This window comes from Sarcophilus harrisii, chromosome 1, assembly GCF_902635505.1.
Source record: "Sarcophilus harrisii chromosome 1, mSarHar1.11, whole genome shotgun sequence".
Taxonomy (NCBI): domain Eukaryota; kingdom Metazoa; phylum Chordata; class Mammalia; order Dasyuromorphia; family Dasyuridae; genus Sarcophilus; species Sarcophilus harrisii.
This window is the reverse complement of record NC_045426.1, coordinates 486,081,555-486,109,256: the sequence shown is the minus strand read 5'-3', so window position 1 is coordinate 486,109,256 and position 27,702 is coordinate 486,081,555. Positions and strand designations below refer to the sequence as shown.

Here is a 27,702-nt window from a genome sequence, read left to right as displayed (position 1 = left end):
TCTGTACAGAGATCTTACTATGAACTTCTTATTCCTCATCATTTACAAAAATTTTAACTAAGACGTGAAATGTAGAGGGGCAGCCATTTTAAAAAATTATCAATGTAGTTTTTTCTATTCTTTTTGAGAGTAGAAGGATTATAGGTGAAGTATGCCATGGATTTGTCCTGAATATAGTCAAAAACTTTTTTTAAAGAGTCAAATAGTCTAAAAATACAAATTTTTATATTTGGAGCATAAAAATATAAATTTCATAAAAATAGGATAATTTAAACAACTCATAAGTATACAGTAGCTTTAAAGGTTTGCTAAGTGTTTTTTTTTCCCCACAAAAAAAAAATCTTATCAGATGGTAGTATAAATATTAAAATATCCATTTCGCAAAAGAAGAAATTAGGCTTCATGGAAATAAAGGCGTTTGTTAATGTTCATCCAGTTCTTGAAGTATCCAAGGGAGGATCCAAACCCGTATTTCTTGGTTTTTAATTTAATCTTGTTTCTTCCATACCACTTCCCACTAAGAATCCATGAATATGAAAAAGAATTGGGGGAAGGAGCAATTAGTTAACTGCAAACTTAATATGAGCTAACAGTGTCAGACACATTGATTTTCCCGGCACCCCACTGAAAGTTGGAACTAGTAAAATCCATCCTGCAACTAGGGAAAAAAAAAAAAAACCAATAAAATCATGATCATAAATGAATAGCAGAGTGTAGATGTGTGCGTGGGGATGTATATATGGCAGGGAGGGGTCAGGCTAAAGCGATCACAATAGGACTAGAATAATGTTTTAGGAATGAAATAAAATATTTGAAAGTAATCAAAATTAAATTCATGACAATATCTCAGTTGTTGTTTTGGTCTTTGGCATATAAAATGTTTTTAATCTTTATACACAAGTAATAGGTAGAAAAGAGTAAAAGAATAATTGCACAGAGGCACAACTGAGATTCAATATGGTCACATAACTCTCTTCCTCTTCTTCTTCAGGGAGTACTACCATCAACATCCAAGGGAAGAACCTTTGTGTTCTTGGTGGTTTCACCCACAATCAATTGGAAATCAGTACAACACTTACAGTCTGGAAAGCATTATAAATAAGATGCTTATGTGCTTCTTTCAAATCTCACTAACACTAAAGAATATATTCATACAATCAATAAGAAGACCACCTTATCAGAAAGGAAAAAAATAAAAGCAAATTCTATGGTTTCATAACTCAGTTTATCAAAGTTCTCTAATGTGGCACATCTGATTTTTTTAAAACAATTTCTTCCCATTCTCAGTATAACATGGAACATATAAAACGCCTGCCTGTATACCTCTTGAAAGTGAAGTAAAAATCCTAGCAAAGCTAGTGACCCAACAAAAGATACTTCACTTACCTAAAGATTGTACAGTGAAGCTTCCTCCTAGTATTAATGTACACAACCATCAATCTCAAAAAGGTCAATAAAAATAGCAGCTTAGGGTTTATTTTCAAGAATATTTTCAGAAACCCATTCATGCTCACCAATGCTAGATGGCTACATGATGATTATTTTCAACCAGATTGAAATTGCTTTCGATTAGTTTACTTACTCGGCTGTCTATGCCTGTATATATCACTTGGGGCAAAACACAGAGAAATGCCATATTGGTACATTGACCCAGCAAATAGTTTGTGATTCTTTTAGCTATAATAAGGTCCCTGTTATTATAAAGTGTTTAAGAAGATTGCAACTGAATGAAAACTTGTGTTATCAATTACTTTAGATTATTTTCAGGTCATTTTAAAATTCAGTAGAATACACGTGCACACACATATAGAATTGTGAGTGTATATATATACATACACAGTTAACAGGATTTAGAATATATGCCAACGATCTGAACTGTTTTACTCATAAAAGACTAAGAAATTTATTAATAAGGGCAAGCAGTAAGTTTATAGGAAGATTAGTTCATTTTAGCATCACCTATACTCAAAGCTCTGTTGTAGATCACTATTGTTCACTCTGCTGAGTAACACTGATAAAAAGAGAAGCTTTCTCTTTATTATAAATAGAAATAAATATATGTAAAAATCCTACCAAGTCAAATCTCATCAACCTGGTCTCCCACAGAGCTAAGATAATAGAAAACAATTATAGATTAACAAGCTGTGTGACCTCAGGCAAGTCTGGGTTTCAACTTCCTTACTGGGGGAAAACAATGTGGATTGTACTAGATAGACAATCTTGAAAGTCTCATCAAGGTCTAAAATTTTTAAATTCCTTGATACTGCAAAATAGAGATATTGACATTCTTCACTGATGCTAAATGTAAGCCCTGCATGTTTTCTCATCTGCAGATGACCATCTAGGTTTTCCCAAGGAAACATCCAACATGTTGGAAAGCTTTGTTCTTGTTCTTGTACTTTCCCAAAAGAATCAACCTAAGTATCAGGTTTGTCCTGAGTTCTGAGTCCTAAGTCTGTTAACTCTCATTCTTGGTACATGACCAATCTGCATCCCTTTGAGGTCATCCTTTATCATTAATAATGTCTTTCATACCATTTCTTCTTAGTCAAGTTATGACTATTTACATACTGCAAAACAACATGTACAACTTCTTAATGATTTTTACTTTCTATGATTTTACTGTATATATTTCATAATAAATAAAACCATATTATACTGTATATAATTGTATACTATACAATTATACAAAGTGTATACTATAAAATATAGTATATATTTTAGTATATATAGTATACAAAGTGTATACTATAAAATATAGTATAATTACTTTATAAAGTAATTTCATTTTATATGATCTTATTTCAATACAAGAATTTATGTTGAAACCATATTTCAACCTAAATTAATTTTTTTCAAAGTCTTCTCTACCTTTAAAAGAAAGGATGTTTGCAAAGAAAGCTGAATCAGTGATCCCCAACATTCTCCTTCCTTCTCTCTCCATTTTTGTGAGTAGAGATGGCACCAGATCAAGGAGCTTTCATTAATTACTTATGTATAAGACAATGTACTAAAAAGACAAAGGAGAATTTGGATTGAATGGATTGGATATTGGTCTATTTTGGGGAAATCAAGAGATATGATGATAAATACATAGCTTGTACCATATATCCAAAATATTTGTTAAAAAGTATAACTTTTTTTGCTTACTTAAAAAAAGTAATAGCTTTTTATTTTTCAAAATACATGCAAAGATAGTTTTCAATATTCACCCTTGCAAAACCTGGTGTTCCCAATTTCTGCCCTCTCTTAGGTAGCAAGTAATCCAATACAGGTTAAACGTGTATAAAGGGTAACTCTTTATATGGGAACCAACTCCAAAGAAGTTGCTTAAAAAAACAATGAAAGTAAGTGACTTGACCAGAGATTATATTTCTAGTCAGTGCCATAATCTGAACACAATTTTCCTGACCCAAAATACACTTCTCCACATTGCTTATATTTTATAACAGAATTTACATATTTATATATATAATAGGATTAATATATATAATATATAATATAACAGAATTTTTATTCTGTTAATTAGCATAGAAATAATATCATTAACAGAAAGATATGTTTCATATTGTTAGGAAATAAATGACTCACAAGAAACAATATAGGCTGGCTCTCTATATACTAAAGGGCTATATCTTTCCCTGTATGTTTCAGATCAAGAGCTCAGCCTGCAGAATTACAATACTGTTTTTAACTATCAATTCATCTAGATTCCAAAAGCTGGTTCATCTAGTATAGCTGCAAAAACTGGACACAATGAAAATAATTCAAGGAGTTTAACTGTATCACACTCTTACTTTTGTTTCAACTATATGAGCAAAACCTCCCATAAGGACTCAAAACACAATGTACAAGTGAAAACTCTAGAACCTTTCAAAGCAGTAATATTTCCCAAATCTTTTAATATCAGATACTACTCATTTTTAAAGGAAAGTTTTAGACTTCACAAAAGTCTCAACTGGAGAGTAGGTTTGTCCCACAAGTACACACACGCACACACATAACACACATACACAAAACAGTCTTTGAAAAACAGCATTTTGAATTTTATCTTAAGATTTTGGTAATCTTTTATATATTTTAAGAAACACAAAGAAAAAGCTAATGATATATCATCTGACAAACAGCCTTTACAGACACCAAAAGGCAGTGAAAGACAAATGCACACTGAAACTATAGATACTAGAAAGAATTCCAATGGAAACAATCACATAATTTGCTCAATGGAGGGCTGGGACTACAGACAAAGATCTTTTTTTTCCCCCCAAGCTTTTATATTTCTAACCCTAGGGGGAAAAAAAAGAAAAATCGCCTTTTTTCTAGTTTGGCAGGAAGTTCTACTTAATTCCTGTCACTGGCAGGAATTATTATCCTAATAATCAGAAAATATACTTTTATACTAAGTATTTTAATATAACAGCATAATCAAATAAGTCAATGCATGTAGTGACCATGTACTTAGCCATATTAAAACACAGAGAAATAATTTAACCATTGCAATAATTTTATGTGATAAAAATCCAGTCAGTGTCTCTTTTTTTATCTTGTTTGAACCATTATTGAGATAAGGCAATATAATTGTGCTTGTGTTCTTTTCATACTCTATTGAAAATGCAACATGTTTCAGCTTCTAGTAAGAGACATGTTGTTTCAAAGACATTTAAAATTAAAAATAGACAGAGTGTTGATGCCTCCACTAAAGTCTTGAGTCTGATAATGGTCATATGGTCCTGTAAAGGTGACCTTCAGATTTTAAAGGGTCTGCCAAAGGAGCATATGCACTATTTGGGCTTACTAAATTAGAAAGGTCTGTAGTATAGTTGGAGGGTATCCTGTGTGGCTGTTGTCCCAACTTAAAAAAAAAAAAAAAAAAAAAACCTCATCAACAATTAAGTTTAATTTCAAGCATTTGGGGACCAGAATCATTATGTGATCTGTATTTATGGAAATGGTACGTAGAACACAAATTCACAGACCTCTGGAGGTATCAAAATAAGGACTGACGACTCTGAAAAATAATGGATTGCTATGTATAATAAAAAAGAGCTAAAATAGTACTATCATATGCTAGGCACTGTGCTATAAGCATTATACAAATATTTAATTTGCTCCTTACTCTAGGAAGTGGATAATATTACTACCCCCATTTTAAAGACAAGGAAACTGAGGGCAGGTATTTGTTTGGGGTTGTTTAAAAGTGATTTGCCCAGATTTATAGAGCTAATAAATATTTGAAGTCAAACTTGAACTTGGGTATTCTTGAATTCAAACCCAGCATTCTGCACCACTTATTCTGTCTCCTCTATTTCCAAAGGGAGAACAAGTTGAGAGACTGGGAACTTTTCACCCTCATAAAGGCTGCAAAATAGCATAGAAAACAAAGAATTGGGACTTTAGAGGAGTTGGGTATCAAATTCCAATTCTGTTACTTATTATTATATGCACTACCTTGAACAAATAACCTATCTCTGGGTCTTCAGTTTACTTATCTATATAATGGGAGGGAGCAAGGACTGAATGATAAGACCTCCAACATCCTTTTTCTAGCACTAAAGCCACAATTTTATGAAAACTTTATTTGTTTTACTTGAAAGGTAAGAAAAGCATTATTGATGGGTGGGAGTGAAAGATGTAAGGCCTAAACAAAAACTCTAAGTGAGCAAGCATAAATTTTAACAGAACAATTGTAATTTACATTCTCACTGCCTTAGTTTTCAAAGCATTTTCACAGACATTATCTCAATTAACCCTGGCAAAACCTTATCAAGTATTCAACAGAGTAGAAACTACTAGGAAAAATACACACATAGAGAATCTGCCTCTGGTTCAGTATTCTTCCAATCAATCAATAAGCATTTATTATGCACCTACTATGAGCCAGTCATTCAGCCAGACACTAATGGATAAACAAAAATGAATGGTTGTCTTTGAGAGAATCCAATCTACGTTTTAGAAAAGTATGCATATAGAGGGCTATCCTGGGGTTTACCCCAATCTGCTAAGAGTTAAATTTTCTGGGCAAAAAATCAACAAACACTAAAAATCAAAGCTTAACTTATTGTTTTGTTGTCTAAATTTGTGTTAATAATGCATTTTAAACTTAAAAGTGTATCTTTACTCAGGTTTTTAAAATTTGCCAGCACACCTCCACATATATAGACACATATATAGAAAATATAAACTGTTGTGGCACTGCCATTATCAATTGGGGGAAATTGGGAAAAGTTTCATATAGAAAATGGCATTTGAGTTGAACCTTGAAGGGAGTTAGGGATTCTAAGAAATGGAAATGAGAAAGGAATGTCTCTCAGGCAGAAGAAATCATTAAAAAATAAATGAAGTGTTTTATGAGAGGAAGAGTAAGGAGGCCAAGCCCCAGTGAACCATAGAGTCTGTAAAGGGAAGAATTCAATGTACAAGCTAGTGGGCCAGGTGGTGGCCCATTTGAAATGTCAAAGGAATATATATTTGATCTTGTAGATAACAGGAAGCCTCTGGAGTTTGCTGGGTAAAGAAATGACACAATCAGATATGTGCTTTGGGAAAAATCACTCTGGCAATTATGTGACCTGTGAGGCTATTTCAATAATCCAGGTGAGGGCTAAGAGCCTGAACTAGGATGATGGGGACTTTCTACCATACTATATCACATATCAACTCACACTATAAAAAGGAAGATAAAATGATTATCTGTACCACTGAATTGAGAAGTGAAGAAAAATCCTACATTTTGAGTCATCAAAATCTAAAGTATCCTTGAATACTTACTATTTGGATATGTCAATTTTAAATATACATATATATATATATATATACACACACATAAACAAAAATTCAAATAAGGGCATATGACACAGCCCTGTGAAAATCCAATTAATTCTGATTGTCACAGAATTCTAAAAGCAATCTTATAAAGAAGTTTCATAGATTTTCAACACTGATAGGCAATTCAAGTTTGAAATTAAACTACCTTCACCAAGTGTCTTTTCTTTCAAGTTTCAATGACTTGTATTTTTATAATAAATAGGTTTATGGAAAAAAAAATCACTAACTGAAATTCCATTCCCCTGCAATTAAATGTGAAGGAAAAGCATCATTTGTTCATCTAAAGTATGTAGTTATACTTCAGATTTAAGTCTTTATTAGGATTTACAAGAAAAATAAAAGTGAACTGAATAAATAATTAGATATGAGTATTAAAACTTTTAAGAACTATTTCTCACCTTTTAAGAAAATACTGGTTTTTGATTCAGCATATGAAATGGGACTTTATTCAAATGAATTTAAAAACAGAATCACAAAAGCCTGAACAAAATACTTGGCAATCTTTATTCCCTATGATCCAGGATGTTTAGACTAGATGTTTATCCTTTTCCCAGAAGGATTAAGGGAGAGGGAGTAGGTAGATAAAGACAGCTAGAATGACTAATGAATGACTAGCCGATGACTTTAGCCTGGCCCCTAACTCCAAAGGAATTCTATCAAGTCCTATGATTAGCTTTTATCTGGCCCACACATAGTTGATATATTCAATGACAAAAACCCTAAAGTATCTCCTAACCCCATGGTTCTCAATGATTCATTATGTCCTCTATCTTACACTGAAAGTTAGATAATTGGTGGCTTTCATGGTTCCTAATTCGGGGGGGGGGGGGGGGGGGGGGGGGGGGGGGGGGGGGGATGGGGGAGCTGTGCAAACATATTCTGCTTCCCAAATAGTAGAAAATGAGCCCCTTCTACACTGCTTTAGTCTTAGTAGATGCCAGGAAATTATGATCCATATATATATAAAATTAGATAAATATTTTTATAAATAAATATTAGATAAATTTTTCTATTAAAGGTTATATGTAATATACTGACCAAGTTGAACTTATACCATGAGAACTCTACTACTTGAGGAAATATAAAGTATTCCTTTTTTGAGGGCTACCACTCTGAATTGGGCATATGCGGAATTAAAAAGTCAGCTCATTGAAAGGGCTTCTTAAGAAATGATCATATCATTATTCCCTAGTGAGGAAGCAGCACAGCCTCCAATAGGTGACTTATGACTTAGCAGCCCTTGGTATTACTTAAAGGGAAATTAGCAATAAAGGACAGGAAATATTAAGATAGCCCAAGAATAGCACTACTAGTTGAAGCCTATGGTCTGGCTAGCAGCCAATCATCAAGTAAAAGAAGGAGAAAAAACTTGGTATTGCCAGTCACAATATTCATCCAACTACTTTCCTCATCCCTCTAGGGAAAAGGGCCCAATCTAAATTAGGTAAAATAAATATAGTCTAGATCCTTGTAATATAGTTATCTTGTCAAAACAAAACAAAATAACCAAAAATAAAAAACAACCTCAAAAGAATTATGCTCCCAATATGCAATTATATCTCTAAGGCTTAAGTAAGTATATGCTATCAAGTGTTGGGTTTGCAAGGATACCAGTAATATCACTGTATTAAACTCTATTAAGTGCCTGACTTTTAGAAGCTTAGCCAACTGCCTCTAAAATATAAAGCGGTATGACCAAGAGCAAATTATTCAATCTTGCAGTGTCTCAAGCAACTTTCAGAGACAATAAATTGCTCATCCACATGTGGAAAGAGGCTCTACACAAAGAGCTCCTGATCCTTCTGAAATCACAGCTCTAGATTAAAAAAAAAAAGATCGTCATATACTCATGCCTTGAGTTTTACTATTTTCTATTTAATAGGAATTAATATTATATGGCTCAATATCATAAATCATGTTGCTCCTTTCATAAGTTTCTCCTAGTTTCCTTATCTTCCTTTAAAGTTCCTTGCACAGCCATGAGGGGAGTGTCAGAATATTTTTCATCCAGCTTTCCTTTGGAATAGAGAATTACTGAATCCCAGAAAATCCAAAACCACTCATAATTTGAGGTAGTTCTCCTTCCTGCCACTATAGAGTCAATAATGGGGAGTATTACCATTCAGAGTATGGATCCAGAGTATTACCATAACTTTTTGGTTGGTGATCTGGGACTGGCTGTGAGATTGCTGGAGTCTGTTCCTGTGTATCCTTTCAATAAATCTCACTTCTCTCTATTCTCTCTATATCTGCAAGTCCTTGACTCAGTTTTCTCCTGGACACTGTAAATCCAACCCAAGATCTGATCATCCTACCATTAGGCTAACATTCCTTAAAACAGTGATAACAAAATTAATAGCACAACTATCAGAAAATAAAATAGTCAACAGTTCACATAGAGTAAGACTGCTATTGCAAATCAAAATGGAGAAGGTATAAAAAATTTATCAAAAGTATAGAAATCTTCCAATTACCTACTATAAGAGATTCATGAATTTACTACCAGGGTTGAATATAGTCCCTACAGTTTCATTAGAATGACTGAAGAATTTATACTGGTGACTACAGTAAAAATGATTTAAGGATTTTTTTTTAAATGACCAATTTGTTGCAAAAAGCACAGAACATAAAAAAGAAATATTTCTTTTCAAATGATACCATTGAGAAGAGGTTGTCCTTCATGCACACCCCTCGATAAGACTGCACTGTAAACATCTTCAGGAAATCCAGTCTTGCATAATGTGATTTCACCAGTTGCCTGTATTGGTGCCTGAAATACAAGATAAAATGTGTGTAATAATCGCAACCCCCTTCAACTAAGCAACATTCCACTTGGGGGGAAAAAAAAAAAAACCTCATTTCTCTTCTATCTTGTACAAACAACTCCTTTGTTTCTCAATGGCTACAATTAGAACTTTGAGGGCAAAGGGTTAATCTTTTTGATAACTGGAATGGAAGGAACAAATCCCACTTGTCTAGTAAGAGCTAAATACTACACATTCTGGATTCTTCTAACTATTGAACGTTTCAAGTAAAATGCTTATTGAAACTCAAGTGGAATCAGAAGGGAAACAAAAACATCTCTCATGCTGTAATAAACCTTGCATTAATCACTATCAAAATTTTATTTTTCAATAGTTGGAAGAAGACACTTTAACATTTACTTTTAGAGATTTTATTAGCCATCTAAAACATGTGGTTATGGAGAGTTTCTCAGACTCTACTTGTATAAGAAAAACAGTACCTACAGAAATTCAAAGTGATCCCACAAAAATAACAATGATCCTAATTTTGAAATATGACTGCAGTAAACAAAACTAAAAGTCTAATTTTCCAAAACTCCAAAATTCCAAATTTCCATCAATCTAAAATATGATTTATATTGTGCCATAGAAACATAATTTGATTCTAACAATGTATCATACAGTACTTATGGTGCTTGAGTAAAAAATTATCCTTAAAATAAGTAAACAAGAAGCCTCTTTTTGTTGTCCCTGCTTTTACTCCTTCTAGAAGTGCCTAATGTACTAAATTGGCTTAAAAAATCAAATCTCTAATACGGTTCTTTAAGTCACACGTACATAGCCACAATTTTTTTAATCCACTTTCACCCAAGGCTGTCTTTACCTAGCAAAATTCTGATAGGAATTTAAGTAACTGAAAGTACAGTGGTTTTTGAGTAATGTAATATAAATGGTTATGTGGCAGGTCTCAGTGACTTATTTCACTTAAACATTAAGTGCAGTTAACATTTCACACAAATTTAATTCAGGCACACATTAGCTTATCTATACTTTGATTAGAAGATTCAGCATATTGTAGGTATATTATATATTATAAATTAATATAGAATTATATATTACATATAATTAAATTTTAACAATTTATGCATTATAAATTAAATCAAATTATATATATTATATAAATTAAATTATAAATTAAAAAACAAGTTGTATTCTAAAAGTTGATTTCCATCTCAGTTATCTGGAATTCCAAATGCATTCCCCTTTTTCCCCACCCCCAACAAAGTTATATGAGTGTTTATTAGCTTTTCAAGACAATCAGTAAAAGACTGTAACTCTTAACTTACCTGAAGAACAGCACTAACAGAGTAGTGTGTTAACTCAATGATTGAATAACAATGCTTCAATGGGAAAATGTCACTCAGTTGCAAATGAGAATGATTGTGACAAATATTCATTCTTTATCTGACCTTAGTCCCAATATGAAAGATAAACACTTTGGGGATAAAGGGAGAAAGTAATGAAAGAAGCATTGAAAAGATCTAAAAAGGATCTAAGGGGAAAAGAAAGGGGGAGGCAATGAGGAATAAGCAGGACAGAATCCTATCTTTCCTCTCTTTCCTAACTAGTTGGTCAGGAGCAAAAAGTAGAAGACAAATTGAGAACATCAACAGGGTGGTCCTCCAAAATTTTCCTTTTTCATCCCCTCTCAGCCCACTGGAGAAACGAAAAATGGAGACTAAAACTTTGAGGGTAAAGTAGAGGCAACAAAGAGTGGTAGCCAGCAGCCCAGGACAGAATATGCATCAATACAGTAATGAAAAGGATATGGGTGGCAGGCAAACTCCTAATAGTAGCAAACCTAGGATGGCCATTCCCAACTGAGGGGATACAAGTCAAGACTGTGTTACTGATCAAAGGTAAATCAATTCTAAGTCCCTTTAAAGTATATCATACTGCCTCTGTAAGCTTTACATCACCTCATAATGTAAATTTCTCTCAATCCTGATTCCTCATTTACGAAATGGGCTAACTACTTCATAAGGATCAAATGAGGATGAAAGCAAAGCAAAATGCTTGATGAATTTCAGGTGTTATTATGATGAGACATAACATAGCATAGCCTAGTAGGTATAAAGAATTGGTTTTGAGTGAGAAGACTAGATTTAAGGATTGCCTTTGACCCATATAAACAATGTTTAGTTCCTTAAACAATGTTTAGTTCCTTAAACTCTCAGCATCTCCATGCAACAACCAAAGACTAAATAAAAGAGGAGTTATTAATCTGTACTGGTTGAGACAGTGTTGTCCCTGACAATTTCTCATATGAATGAATTCGGAGGCTTGTCCCAAAAATGCAGTTGTTATCATCATCATCAATATCATTATCATCATCAATACCAATGCTCTAGATGTTATAAGATCACTTAAAATAATGACTAGTATTTATATATTATATATTTGCATGCATTTCAGAGCCTTGGGAATCATCCACTTTAACATCCTCATTCTCCATATAAGAAAACTGAAGCCTGGAAAAGTTAAATGACTTATTTACATAAGATAACATATTGTAATGAGTAGTGAACTAGAAATATAGCCCAAGAGAGTTCTGCCTCTAAATCTAACACTTTTATCTAATGGCGTAAAAGATGGGGTACAAGCCATCAAAGAGTATAAAACTAATTACAAAGTGTCCCAGAAGTTAAAATGCAGTTTTGAGCCTTAATAGCTTAAATTTCTATAATTAAGAGCTTAAAAATGAACTAAGATTTTTCAGATATAATATATGAAACAAGCTGACATACTAACATAGAACTACACAAAAGGAATAAATCCATATTTTAAAAAAATCTCAATCGCTATGAAAAAACAGAAAATTATGTTGTATAAATAGATGAACAGACTTAAAGATCTACTTAGTGATGTTGGGGTCAAGATCTACATTATGAAAAATTATTATCATTATTCTTTCATTAATATTATAGTCTCACATGCTATCTTGACGTAAAAATGACCCTGCAATCTGGAAAACTAACAAATGAGTCAAGGAGCATTTATTAAGTACCTGCTATGTCATGCAATGCTAAATTCTGTGTTCTCAGGGAGCTCAGTAAATGAGGGAGATAAGATGGAAGTATGAACAAATCTTTGAGATATACAGGATAAACTGTAGATAATCAAAAGAGACAGGGGCACTAATACTAAAAGAGATTGGCAAAGGCTTGTACAAAGTGAGATATTGGAGGGACTTGAAGGAAGCCAGGGGGCAGAGATAAGGAAAAAGAGAATTTTGGGTGTAAGGGACAGACTGTGAAAATACACAGGATAAAAATAAGGAGATGAGTGGTTTGTTCAATGAACAGCAAAAAAGGATCATGTCTCTGAGTATCTCAGAGTACATGGTAGGGACAAAATAGGGCAGAGTATGGCATAAAGTATAAGAAGACTAAAAAGTAGGAGGGAGTCAAAATGATTTTATAGAGGATTTGTATTTGGTTCTAGAGATAAGAGGGAGCCATTGGAGTTTATTGAATGAAGGGAAAGGGGGAGTGACATGGTCAGGTCTGCATTTCAAGAAGATCAATTTGAGAGTTGAATAAGGAAGAACTTTGAGGTAGGAAGACTGTAATCCCAGTAGAATCAGAGGAAAGAAGGGGAGGTTGCTAGAGACATTATGAAAGGGAAAAAAAAAAATCAACAAAACTTGGCAACAGACTAGATACAAGAAGGTGAGAATGAAGATTCCAGGATGTCACCTAGATTGTGAGTCTGGGTACATGGGAGCATGGCTATGTCCTATATATAACTTTGGTAAGCTGGTAAATATTTGACAATCAACTCTCCCCTCTGCCTCCCCCCATAAAAAAAAAAAAAGTCTAATCTGTATTGTTTTCACTTTTTTCTATTATTTTCTGAAGTTCAGACAATCATAATCAATACATTAAGCCCCAATTTTAAAACAGTTTATTTCCATTAAAAAGAATTTAACTGCTTCAACTGGGTTCAATAGAGTTTGCTTCTATGGGGAAGTGGAGAAAACAGAAGGGGCTAGATGAGCTCAGTTGTGGATGTGTTGAGTTTAAGATATGCTGGAGATATCCAGTTCAGAATATCCAATGAGCAGTTGGACATTCAAACCTGGAAGATAGGAAAGACCTTAGACCTGAACAATTAGATCTGAAAATCAATTATCAGCATAGAGTGATAATTAAATCCATGGGAGCTACCAAGATCACCAAGCAAAATGACATAAAAAGGAAAGAGACCAGAGGACTAAGTTCTAGGAGATATCCATTGGTTTGGACATAGATCCAGCAATGAAGACTGAGGAGTAATCATACAGGTAGAAAGAGAGCACAAATTTTGAACCTGACCAGGTAAAAAGACCTACAGTGTGGACCCTGATCAGCATATGAGAGGTACATCACCAGAAGTGTGGCTACCTGACAATAGATTTCAGAAGCTGCAATTCATATGGGATGGTGGAATTTGTCAATAACAGATGTGTCCTATGCTGATAAAAATCACAGAATAAGTATTAATATAATTTTATATTATTTTACAACTTTAAAAATAATCTTATATAAATTATGTGAGATCATGGAAAATATCAGTTGTTGTTAAGGATTTAAAAAGTCCATAAACAAAGTAAAGAAATGGGAAGAGTATAAAATTTTGGCCAAAAAAAAAAGAACAATATCCAAAGAGATGACAAGCATGAAGTGTCTACATCTCCTCTATACACATACCCTATTCCCCTTCAATCCACACACTTTTCAAATTGATATTCCTAAAGCATAGATATGGCTGTGTCATTTTTTAAGAAACTTTAAGAAAACTATTGTAGTTCTTACCTACTGCATGTTAAAACAAAATAAAATTTTTTCTTAAATATATTCAAACATGAATATATATACATATATTGATAGATAGTCATATATACACATCCACATATACACACAGTGATGGAGGGGAGACATTAACAAGGGAATCTGAAAGTCTTTTGAAAGAAGTGGCCCTTATAGTTCCTTAATAAATAAATCTTGATGGATGCTGATTTCATAATATTCAGAGGGAAAATTTTCTTTGGATGAGAATTTGCATTTACAAAGTGAAAAACAGAGGAAATCTTTAAGATGCAATCTATATGCTACTAAAAAAGTATCTAATCCCTAAAATTTTTCATTTTACTTAAGTTAAAAGTTTTGCCTTTCACATCCCTGAGATTACCAAGTAATCACAATATGAATACAACTATAAATATGCCCTTTCAACTTGGAAAAATGCTACACAAAACATCTCATCTGAGTCTCATAATAAGCCTGAAGGTAGAGACAAGAAAAGTATCCCTATTTAAAAGATAAGAAAGTCAAGGATGAAAAAGATTAATCGATTTTTTTGCTAATAGTCACTGAGTTAAAAATGACAAAAGTTAAATTTGAAATCAAGTATATTTGATTTCAAGTCCAGGGCTCCAATGGGATATAATTTAACTGACAGCACCCAGAGTTGAAAAATAGTCTTTTTTTTTAAAGTTTACATATTTCATACTTTGCACTAACTCAGAAAAGGTTTTCCCTGCTTTATTCCATGTTTCTGTGGATCCACAGATCCATGTACAGGATTCTGTAAGGTTCAAGATGCTAGACTGTGGAGTTCATCTATTTCCTTAACATTCTTCATGTTCCCTTTTCCTCAAAAGCCTGAGCTTCTTGTTCCCCTTTCACATGATTTCAGAAAAACCTGGAAAGACTTCCATGAACTGATACAAAGTAAAGTGAACAGAAGCAAGAGAACATTGTACACAGTAACAGCAATATAATTCAATGAAGAACTATGAATGATTTACCTATTCCCAGCAAAACAATGATCTAAGACAACCTCAAAGGACTAATGAAGAAGCGTACTATCTGCCTCCCAAGAAAGAACCAATTCCATTTGAATACACACTGAAGTAGGCTATTTTCCACTTTCTTTTTTATTGAGTCCTTATACAAAATGACTAATGTGGAAATGTTTCACATGATTACACATGCATAACCTATATTTGACTGCTTACTGTCTCAGGAAGGGGGTGGGAGGACAGAAGGGAGGAAGGGATAGAATTTGAAACTCAAAACTTTAGAAACACAAACTAAAGTTTTTAAAAAGTGTTTTAATATGAAATTGAGAGGACATTTATTTGTACATATGTGTGCATACATATACATAGAAAGAAAGAACATACAAACTCAACTAGCAGTAATCAATTTTTCCATAGAAAACTAAGCAGTAATATACATACTCCAGATATCATCAGCCAATATTTTCCCAAACCTAGGTTTAATGATCTCATTATTGGGAGTAAGTAAATCAATTATCCCTTTGTTGCTTTAGAAAGGGCTTCTAACTTACTTTCCATAAATTTAAGCATTTATCAGAGAAAGTTTTTAAAGTGACTAATTGATCAGCTGGTAATTGGGGTAATTTCAAGAATTGCCCAAGGCTCTTGTCAGCACACTCCTAATTGTTGGTTTTAATCCAATTTCTCTTCCAGTTACAAGGTCCATATAATCAAATTTGGCAGACTCCCTACTGTCCATAGAGGAAACTTCATTTAGGATGTTGGGGGGAATATCTATTAAGGCAATGGCTAAAGCGCTGCTGCTGTTCTTTTTCTAGTTCTAAAATCCTTTTGATTTTACAACAATACTATGTGTAGTACTGTGAACAAGTTCAAATGCATTTTTTAGTGTCTTATCAAATTTTGATTCTGCTATTCATTTTCAAAGTGTCTTAAATTAATCCCCTTAAGATGATCCACATGGCAGAAAACAAATCATACCTAAAAGGTCTTAGGATGACATGTTACATAACAAATAACTCCTAGATCCCTAAGTTAACCTCACTGAACAAGTTTTTGTGATATAAATTTACAGTATATTAATAATAATAATAATAATAATGTATTATTGCTAATAATAACAACAGCATTTATATAGTCTCCACTGTGTGTCAAGCATTTACTAAGCACTTTAATAATATTATCTCATCACATCAACCCTTCAAGGTAGGTACTATTATTATTTCCATGTTCCAATTGAGGAAACTGAGGGAAACAGAGGTTAATGACTGACTCAGGACCAAAGTACTTTATTCACTGCACCACCTAGCCACATATAATTAAATATATAGGTCCCCTATTGACTATTCACCTTGGGCTTAGGTACTTCACAGACATTATGTTTTCTAAGGGCAAAATCTAAGGTTATGAAGATCTTTTGAATGCTACTTTGCAACAAGAAGTTAATCAATCATATGCTCAGTCCCTTGAAGAATCTCACTGAATAAAGGGGCAATTTACACTTCTTCATACTTACAAGCTATTCAGAAAGTACTCTAATTCTACTTAGTTCAATAATGTCTTCAAGAAAAAAAGTGAAAAAACTAAATAGAAAGCGACAACTCAATACTCAATCTCTACTTTGACAAGATTTTGGCCAGTGTCCTCTGGTCTACATATTAGGCATCATTAATTATGTGGTTTTATTATGAATGGTAATAAGTATTTTCTTCATTGTATGGAAAGATAATCAATCTCATAAAAGTATGATACCATCTGAAGGCCTGGGGACTTGATGGTTAGGAAAGTTAAACTGATGAATCATCAAGTTCCAAGGCCATTCCAATTAGCCTTGCCAATCAGCCAGAAATGATTATACCTTGTTAAACCCATTCACTATCAGTGTAAAAAGTGAGACATAATTATATAATAACCTAGTTTTTTCCTATTTCTTTTACACAGCAGTGTTCAAATGTGATATCAAAGAACACCTTGAGACTTTCTTTCCTGTTCCAGAAGAAACTTTTTCAACTAAATATGTTGCATGGTTTACCAAAAATCATCTTCAAAAAGAACCAGAAATATCTGTACATGTTCATAAAGATACATAAGAAGCTGTAAACATTGTTACATAGCTTTCAGAGGTAAGATTTAGGTTCAAATCCCACCTCAGACACTTAGATGTATGACAGTGGACAAATAATTTAACCCCCTACTCAGGTTCCTTGTCTATTAAATAATGAGATTTGTCCTGATGACCTTAGAGATCAACTATGATCCTGTTATTATGCAGATATATCTTCCTGATCAACTGCCTATCCTTGATACTACCTCTTTCATGACCTGGCTCATCAATCTTCCCTTCTCTTTCTATGAATCTTCAGTCTTTTCCCGGCTACTGGCCCCATGTCCTAATCACAGTTGCAAATCTTATTCAATTTTTAAAAAATTTCCTTGACCCCATTACCTCTTTCCATGGATTCTATCTTGACCTCTTTATTCAAATGATTTTCCTCAAAGGACATTCATAGTTTCCTTATCATCAAATTCAGTAACATTTTTTTAGTCCTAAGACAGTCCTAGTCCTGTTCATAAAACTATAAACTACTTTCACCTTTATCAATCTAATTCAATATTAAGAATTTACTATATTCAATGTATTCAATGTAACCATGTACTTGCTACAGGGAAATGTATTGAGAAGGGATTAAAAAGCATCAGTTCAAATTTCCATGAGTAGATTTTTTTTTAAGATGGGCCATCCAATTTATCCCCCAAAGGATTTTTAAATGCTAAAGTGGCATAGAAAAATTGTTAATTAATTGTTCAATTAATATTTGGTATAGGTAGCACACAATTTTAAATATGTCAAATTTATGGGACAACAGAGTTGCAAGTTTTATGTGATATAATTATGTATAGTGCATTGGGTCTATGTTGGGCACTGGAAATGCAGCCTCAAAATGTTAGAAACTCGTAGTCTACTTTTCCCATCTTTATTTTTTACATTAATTTGTTCCACTTACACTTCTACTTTCACCTTTACCATCAACTGAAGTGATTGCCCTGACAGGCACCTGACCAACCAGTTACAGACTTAGCACCTCAAACTCCAACCTTGGAACCATCATGAAACACACAGTGTACACAAAGAAACAATGAATCCATAAAGTAGGCCCATTGTGAGACTTAGTTTTATTATTTCTAAAGGAAGAAGATCCATTTTCTCAGGACCTAACTAGGCTTAAATCTATAATTTTATGAGCTTTATTCACATTTTTACTGTGATTCTAACAATACAGCCTCTCTGAGCTAGTTCATACTCTAATTCCAGCAGCTTTATCTCTTTCTTATTCCTCTCCACTCCAAACCCTCCTGCCAGAGTATCTTTTTTTGTTAACTTGCTCCATACTCCATTTTCTCTAAGACTGTGCCTCTTGTCTTGCTCTCAATCCTATAGAATGCTCACAAACTTCCAAGACACCAACAACCTTCAGGGACCTTGGTAAACCCACAACCAAAATCAACTGGAATTCAGAGAATCTGTTTGGCTTTCTCTTATATTCCCACTGCAAGGACCAGACAAAAGCAATCCAAAAAGACTTTCTAGTCACCTTACAGAAACTATCCTGGATTTAACTGATCTCAATGCTCCTAGAAAACTATAGTTGAGATCAAAACCTGGGTTCTATTGTCCAAGGTTAGATTAAATGACTTATTGCCCTTTCCTTGCTCCTTTCCTCCTTTAGCCCCCTAAAATCTTTTTTTTTTTTTTTTTTTTTACAATCAGCTATGTCCTTGAGCTTGGATTTTTGGGAAGAGGGCAGAGGTGACAAAGAAAAGAAAATGAAATGTACCAAATTCAAGGAACTCCTAATATCCAAGCTCTTACAACCAAAGTTCTTTGTAAAGCCTTCAAATATTTATATGCTGCAGTGGCTATTTTTGAAAAGAATGATCCCAGCTTTGAGTGCAGCTCTAAGGTCAATGGAATGGTTTTGAATGCTTCTGCTTGCTACAGGGAAATGTATTGAGAGGGGAAAAAAAGCATCAGTTCAAATTTCCATGAGTAGATTTTTTTAAGGTGGGCCATCCCATTTGTCCCCTAAAGGCTTTTTAATATTAAAGAAGCATGGAAAAATTGTTAATTAACTGTTCAATTAATATTTGCTATAGGTAGCATATAGTTTTAGATATGTCATATTTATGAGACAACAGAGTTGCAGTTTTATGTGATAATTATGTATAGTACATTGGGGCTTTTGTATAATCTATGTACAAAGTGTTTATTTCTATTTTATTGGGCTCTGAAAATGGTTTTACTACTTAAAAAAATACTATCGAGGCTTATCACTGTAATAAGCTTTGCTTTTATGAAATTGTGTTGGTCATAGCTAGGATTTAATGTCAAGATGTTCAATGCTCCCTCTATAGAACAAGTGAAAATAGAAAATGCCATCCAAGATTGCTTTATAGGGACTCAACTACAGTACAAATAGTAGACGCTTATTATTTTAAGTAAAGGTAACACTTTAACACACAATGTTCCTATAGTGCACAAAAAAAAAAAGCATAATTGTTTATTTTGAGGGACACTGGTAACTGAGGGATACCAATACACTGAGCTCTATCCTGCAATGGCCCTGAAACCCAGTTTAGGCTTCTTTACCAGATCCTTTATAGGATCATAAATTTTAGAGTTTGAAGGCAGGCCCTTAAAAGGTCAATAAGTCCAAAAACCTCATTTTATAAATGATTGATATTGTTTTCCTGATTCTTATGGGATCATAAGATGACTTTTTTTGAAAAAGTCGTCAACAATAATATCCTAAAATATAGTCAATCTTGTATAATTGGTGAATAAGTAAGCCCACTGGTGTTATCTCTACCAATTTATACCCAATCCATGTCCTAGGCTCCAAATTCACCTGGAATAAATTAATTGGAAAGACCCAACATCTCAGGACTAAGCCTAATTTGACCTAATCTATGCCTATTGTTGTTGCATTACTACTGGGCCATTTCAATTAACTACTTGTCATATCCATATCCTTTTGAATCTTAATCTTGTGTTCTATTTAACCTCCCTTGATTCCTCAAATTCCTTTCTGGATAAGATATGTTGCTCATTTCTTCTGATTCCTTCCTTCTCTCCTTGAGGTATCCAGTGCAAGATTGTTTGGGGACATGCCATGAGAGCACTATTTGAATTTTTTCTATCCAGATCTTCAGAGTATAAAACTTCCTCTGTAAGTAAAGATCCTAAGTGCTTCTGGGAATTTCCAGGAATATATTACTAGGGCCCAGTAGGTCCCCTTAATCAGGAAGGAGTTGGGGAAGGTGCATAGCTATTGAGGACGCTGATTCACAGTCTATACTGTGGCTATTCCCAGTAGCTTATATAGCTACTGACAGAGAAAAATAAAACCAAAATTTGCCTGATATATATATATATATATATATATATATATATATATATATATATACATACTTCAAAACACATCAGACCTTGAATTTGCAGGAGAATTTTTTTTAAATTGCTCTTATTAAAGGAAAATTACTCATTCTAAAATAAGACATACAATATTAATACAGAATAAATGGAAAAGTAGCCTTAGAGAGAAGGATATTATACTAGTTCAGAGGATCCTGAAAGATCCCTTGAAAGAGGTGATGCTGGAGTCGAGTTTTAAAGGGAGCCAGAGTCTCTGCAGACAAAAAACATTCTAGATATGGCTTACAGACAGTGCAATGTAAAGGCAGAGATAGGAAATGAAGCATCATCCGGATACAAAGTGGGTCACTGTGGCTAAATGATGGCATTTGCATAGCACAGATCAAATTTATTCCTCACCCACTTTGAAGCATAATATAAACACTAATATCCTTATTTCATAAATAATAAACCTGAGAAAAAGAAATTAAATATATTAGTGGACCAAAAGCCAAGTCTTCAGAATGCAGGGTTCTTTATTACTATACAATACATGATTCAGACTCTCAAAATAAGATACAGGAACCACCAGTAGTCCAAGAGGCTTGAATATGGGTGACAAGGTAATTACCAATACTATTGATAATGACAATTGTCTATAAAATATTTTTTTAAAACATACACACATCATGACAATTTTTATCTTATCAAAAGTAGTAGACTCATTAATTCAAGTAAACTGCATGTGTAATTGGTGGAAAGTATGGAGTGGAGGAGGCTGGCTGCCTGGCTAGTTGGAGATGAACCTAGCAGACTATGTTCTCTCCCCAGCTCCCTCCAAGTAAACATAGTAAGTCTTACATAAGAAGAGTAGAAATAGCACTTTGGGGTCTTGGGTAAAAAGCCAGGTCTACCCACTAGCACAGTTAGCAAAGCAGATAACAAAAGAGGAATCCAGCAACCTCTTTATCAAGTAATCACAGTATCTACAAACCATTATAGAAGAACTGAGGGAGGATGAAAAATAGAAGATAAAGTTCAAGTTCTTGAGATGTTTGCAACTTAGTTAAAAATTAAAGCAGAAGAAACTAACTTGGGAATACAACCTCTTAAACTAACAGCAGCAAATGTAAATACATCTAGTGAGAAGCTTTTAAGGGAAAAAAAGAGTGATAAAAGTGGGGTTTAATTCTGGCACCTCAAGTCAGGGTAAGAAGATGGATTCCAGGCAGGACAACTGAATCAAACCTTATAAAATCACAAAGCTAAAGAGGTTTTTAAGACAATATTAGTGCATGGGATCCTTTTGAAGGTCATGAGGGACTTTTTGAAGTCATCAAGTCCAAATACCTAATTTGACAGATGAAATGGAGCGCAAAGAAGTTTTAACTTGCCCACAGTCACACAAATATGAGTAGAAGGAGGATCAGAATTTGAACACAGGTCTTTTTGACTACCAATCCATTGATCTTTCTATGGTAATTACCTCATTTTATAGGTGAGGAACCCAAAAATCGAGAAAATCACAAAACTAATAGATCCATGCTTGAAAATCAGATTTCTGATGTCAGATCAATTTTTTTTTTTTTTTTTTTTTTTTTTTTTTTTTTAGCACTATAAGATTCCCATTTAACAACTTTCTCATTTAGACTGGCTTTGTCATCCTTCCTCCCTTATGTACCTTCCTCCTCCTAAGGGAGTCACTTCCTCTCTGAAAGTAAACTCTGAATAAACACTGAAAAAGGGATATAATAAATTAATGTATGACTTTCATGTCTTAAAAGAATCCATCATTTCTCATCAATGTATTACTGCCTGAAGCAAATGCAGATTTAAAAACTTGCCTTTTAGTAGAATTCTTGTGCTAGGATGATGGTCCAAAGATGCAACATCCCTTTCCAGTTTGGATAGAATAGGACCTACATAGCTTATATTTTGCTGATCTGGTATGCCAGAAAAATGGAAACACTGGATTAGGACTTCACTGGATGACAATAACATATAAGCATTGTTTTTATTTGCAAAAATTGAGGAAATGAACATGGTGATATAAATATGTAGATATAGATAGATACACAAATATAAATAAATATACACACATGACACCTGTGCCTATATATTTTGTTCTTAGAAAGGGAAACAGGGAAGGGGATTCAGAGGACCAGAAATACAAACTTAACACATAATGAATAGTAACCTACAATCTGATTCAACTCTGATTATGTAAATTCAGTATTTGTCAGGATCTGAACCCAACTAATCTTGATTCCAAAGGCTAGCTCTTTATTCACTGGATATTATCCTCTCTCTCAAACATATTTACTATTTTAAAATAATACAAATTCTCATTATCTTTTAAAAAATCTGTAAAGACTACTCATATCCCTTTTGGAACTTTTAAAAACAGAATTCAAATAAAAACATATTGTTGCTGCTGGTATTTCATTTTCAAAGAAGACAAATGATATCACATGGTGAGGTCTTGACTCAATCATGAATTGGATTTAGGTGAGGCCGTTTCCAAATCAACATACATACATACATACATACACACACACACACACACACACACACACACACACATACACACACGCGCACGGGCGGGCGCATTTCCTGAGTCACTAAAATCCAGTAGTAAAAGTCAAGGCAACTGGTGATGGCCCAGGAAGCAGTAGACACGGTCAGACATTGAAATAAACATAATTTACTGACCATGGACTATATGCAAAGAAATCTAGTACTTTGGAGGATGCTAAGATAGTAAGTCCTCTCAGTAGCCTTTATGCAGCTCACATACAATACTGAAGCAGAAAAAAGAAAAGAACACAAAAAACTTCTAATATTAATTAAAAACTAGTGTTTTCTCTCCATATCCAAGCAATTCTATAGCCTTAAGTTGGATAACTTGGGGAAAATACACTGAATTTTTCAGACAAGAATACTTTTGAACAAAATTCTCTAAAAGTTTATTGCAGCTGAATAGCCAAAGGGGAAGCTAGGGGGCACAATGGATAGAGGGAGGAAGATTCATCTTCCTAAATTCAAATCAAGCCTCAGATACTTACTAACTCTATTTGCTCAGTTCTCCCATCTGTAAAATAAGCTGAAGAAGGAAGTGGCAAACCACTCCAGATCTCTTCCAAGAACACCCCAAATGGGGTCGTGAAGCTAAACAACTTAACAACAACAAAAAGTCACAAGTCACTTAAAAGAGTTACCAAAGCTTTCAAAAATAGAATTGTCCAGACCACAACCAGGACCATAATTTTGGCTTTTAGAATTTATAGGAATACCAGAAAGAAAAGAAGTGGAAATAAGGTCAGTCTCCATGAAATGGGCAAATATCTCTTTGAACCATATTTACAGATAATCCACAAATACTTCTGTTGTTACTGAGCTTTATACACCTTTAGAGAATCAATAAGTTAAGTCTATGTCAGAACATGTGACAGCTTGATATTTATTTTAAAATAACATACCAAGTAAAGTTCTCTTATAATATTGTCCAAAAATATCTTTTTGGATACTTTTTTAAAAGCCACTTTTTGGATATGTTTATCAAACAAAACATGTAAGAAAAAACTGTAAACCTGATATTACATAATAAAATCTGCTTTGGATGTTCCAAACTCCTTAATAATTTTTTTTAAATAGCATTTTATTTTTCCAAATATATGTAAAGAAAGTTTTCAATATTCATTTTTAGGAAACTTTGTGTTCCAAATTTTGCAACCTCCCCCAAGACAGAAAAACAATCTGATATACATCAAGCAGGTACAATCCTTTTAAGATTTTCCCTTTTTTCTTTTCCTTTTAAAATATTTCCCTATTTGTTATGTTGCACAAGAAAAATCAGAACTGGAAAAAAAAAAACATGAGAAAGAAAACTGTTTAAAAACATGAGAAAAAATGCTTAATACTCTTTTTTTTTAAATACAACATAAGTGATAGATCTGTAACATGATACTATTTAAGTGAAATACAGAGTTGAGATTTTTATTTAAAACATTATATAATTATGTCCAAAAGCTAAATACCATAAGGGACATAGGAAAAGTACCTTTTAAAGTATCCTTGAAACAAATAAATCCTGGGTGGTCAATTATGTTCAGAATCAGGTTTTTAAAAGTCTGTATTATTATGCATGGAATCCTTGAGTTACATGCTATATCTACTAAACAACCATTATAAACTGAAACAATTCCCAAGGAAACAAAGATCCTAGGACATGAATAGAGAGACTTCTTTATCCCTTCCCAAGAAACCCCTCAGATTTTCTTTAAAAAGAAACAAAGGGCTATACTCTGTTCCCAGATACCAAGTGCTGAAAAATCCCTGTACAAAAGCCTAAACGGTTGATGGCATTGTAATCTAAAACAATGACTAACTCCTTAATGTCCTTTGCATTTTTTTCAAATGCACTATTTAGAGCCTTATTTAATGGGAAGTAGGTCACTATTAAGATCTATTTGAGTATTAAGTAACACTGAAAAGATTACAATCTATTATTTCCCAAACTGTAAGTCTCAAGACTTGAGGCCAAAAGGGCATTTATGTTTCTATCCTATCCCACATTTTTATCTCTTCTTAAAGGTCTAAGAGGAAACAACACACTGATTTTGTTCTGGACAGAAAAGCATTTCCATTGCTACCAGAAATAGACAATTATCTGCTTAAGAAAACTGCACTAAAAAGAAAAATGTTTATAAAGCTCTGACCCCATAAACATTCAGGTGACCCTGGGTTGTAAAGAATGTCCCCCCTGTGATCAACTACCTAAGACTTCCTCTCTAACCTTCCCCATTCACCTTCTAGTCCAAGAATCTTCTGTATTTTTCAACTATTAAACCCAATTCTGAAATATTTCAGCCCAATTCTATTTTGAGGCTAATAACTGGAACAAAGAAACCCAGCCCTGGAATGCAGGATCAGAAGAATTAGAAACAGGAAACAAAAAAGTGAGAATGGACTATGATCTGAGGTAGATACCAGAAGAATATCAAAAGATTACTATTTTGCCCCAGAGCACACCAATCCTATTTACTTTACCAGAAAGTATGAACTTTGTGCTGCACACATCAGTAGTCTCTAGATAATGGAGAAATAATTTTTGAAGTAGAGGGCCCACACTATAAAAAACAGAAACAAAAGAACCGTGCCCAGAGTGAGGTGAAATCCTGAATAAGTTAAATTCTTTTTCAAGGTAACACAATTAATGATTTTTAATCATCTGCTTCAAAGCCTGTCTCATATGTCCCCCAACCAAGGAGAGACCTTTTGTTAAGAATCACAACCATATCAAGGGTATCCACCCACTAAGTGAGGATCAAATTACAAATAGTTCTAGACTTACTCAGAGGCCAATAAAATAGCTTATGTACCTTCTCTACCCCACTCCTACCCCCAAACAAACTTACAAGTATATAATGCTTTTATGATTTGCAAAACACTTATTTCATACAACACACACATACTTTCCTCCCATTCCTAAAATCCACCCCATTACAGAATATATGTGTATACATGTTTGTTGTTTAACATGTAGAGATTTAAAGAGTGAAATCTAAGTTTAAAAGACAGATGACCAATCAATTCAGGGAGAAAAATGAATTAAAATCATTCAAACATGAAAAGTAATACCATCAACACGTTTCAAAATTTAGGACAGTCCTCTCATTCATTTTTTCTTCCCAATTAGGTACAGAAAAAAATATATCTGCTTCAGAGAAACCTATGGAGCATGAATATTTGCTTTTAAAAGGTGATTTTATATTTTAAGAGTTATTAGGAGAAGTTAATCTATTTTATTTGAGTCATTAACACATCATTACATTTTCCTCAAACTTGTTGGATCACTACAGTTAACTCTGCAAAATACTCCAGATAAAAGAAAAAGCTTTCCATGAGTGAATTCAAGGTACTAGCTTTCACTCAAAACCTACATGATGCCTATTAACATTTAAAATAAGTAGAAAACACAAGGCAGTCTCTTCATAACAGCAAAACAAAACCAAGCAAAAATTCCATAGTTGCAGAGAGTTGATTCAAAGGTCAACTATATAAAAAGTTTATCAACAAGGGTACAAATGTAAACTTTCTATCAAAACAAGTACTGCAACCTTTATCCTTGATTAGGGCAGCTAGGTGGTATAGTGGATAGTGTGGGGTCTGGAGTCAGGAAGACCCCACTTCAAATCTGGCCTCAGACACTTACCAGTGTGACTGTAGGCAAGATAATTAACGTGATATGGAAATGGCAAAACACTCCAGTATGTTTGCCAAGAAAATCCGAACCAAATGGGATCATGAAGAGTCAGACAAAACTGAATGATTATAAATAGTCTCTTCTGGATTTCTCAGTTATTTAACACTATTTTCCTAAAAATGAAAAAGAAAGTGTCACACGAAAAATAAAAGGAAAAAGAGAAGAAGAAATGGCAGTTAATATGTTTATCTTTGCTGGGTATTCTCCTCTGGCAATAAATGTTCTCATAAGGTACATGGAATAATGTGTACTGAAAGTCAAACAATTCTTGAAATGTTCTAAATAGCAAGAGAAGGTAATTAAAATATAATGGGCTGAGTAGTCTTCACAAATACATCCCAAGATCATTAATATGTAAGAGGCCTGCACTAAAGAACTAAAGAAATAATTTGTATATTTGTATAAATGTACAATGTGTCTTGAGAAAGAAAACAATTAGTTCACTTTTCCACTCTCTTTTTGCAATTACTACAATAATGATCAAAGATCCCAATATTTCTTGGGGATGTGTATGTCCACACACACACACACACACACACACACACACACACACGTCATTTCTTTCTTCAAAAACTCAGGGAAAGACAAAACTTCATTATTCAAACATTCA

General features: G+C 33.5%; 1 protein-coding gene across 1 annotated transcript in view; it reads right to left on the bottom strand.

Annotated features, from left to right (window-relative positions):
* Positions 1-27,702, bottom strand: part of CDH2 (cadherin 2) — a 254,514-nt gene that overhangs the window by 216,085 nt on the left and 10,727 nt on the right. Inside the window, exon 2 of the mRNA XM_031946492.1 lies at positions 9,484-9,595. Within this exon, the coding sequence (XP_031802352.1) occupies positions 9,484-9,595 (112 nt within the window). The remainder of the gene's footprint in view (positions 1-9,483; positions 9,596-27,702) is intronic.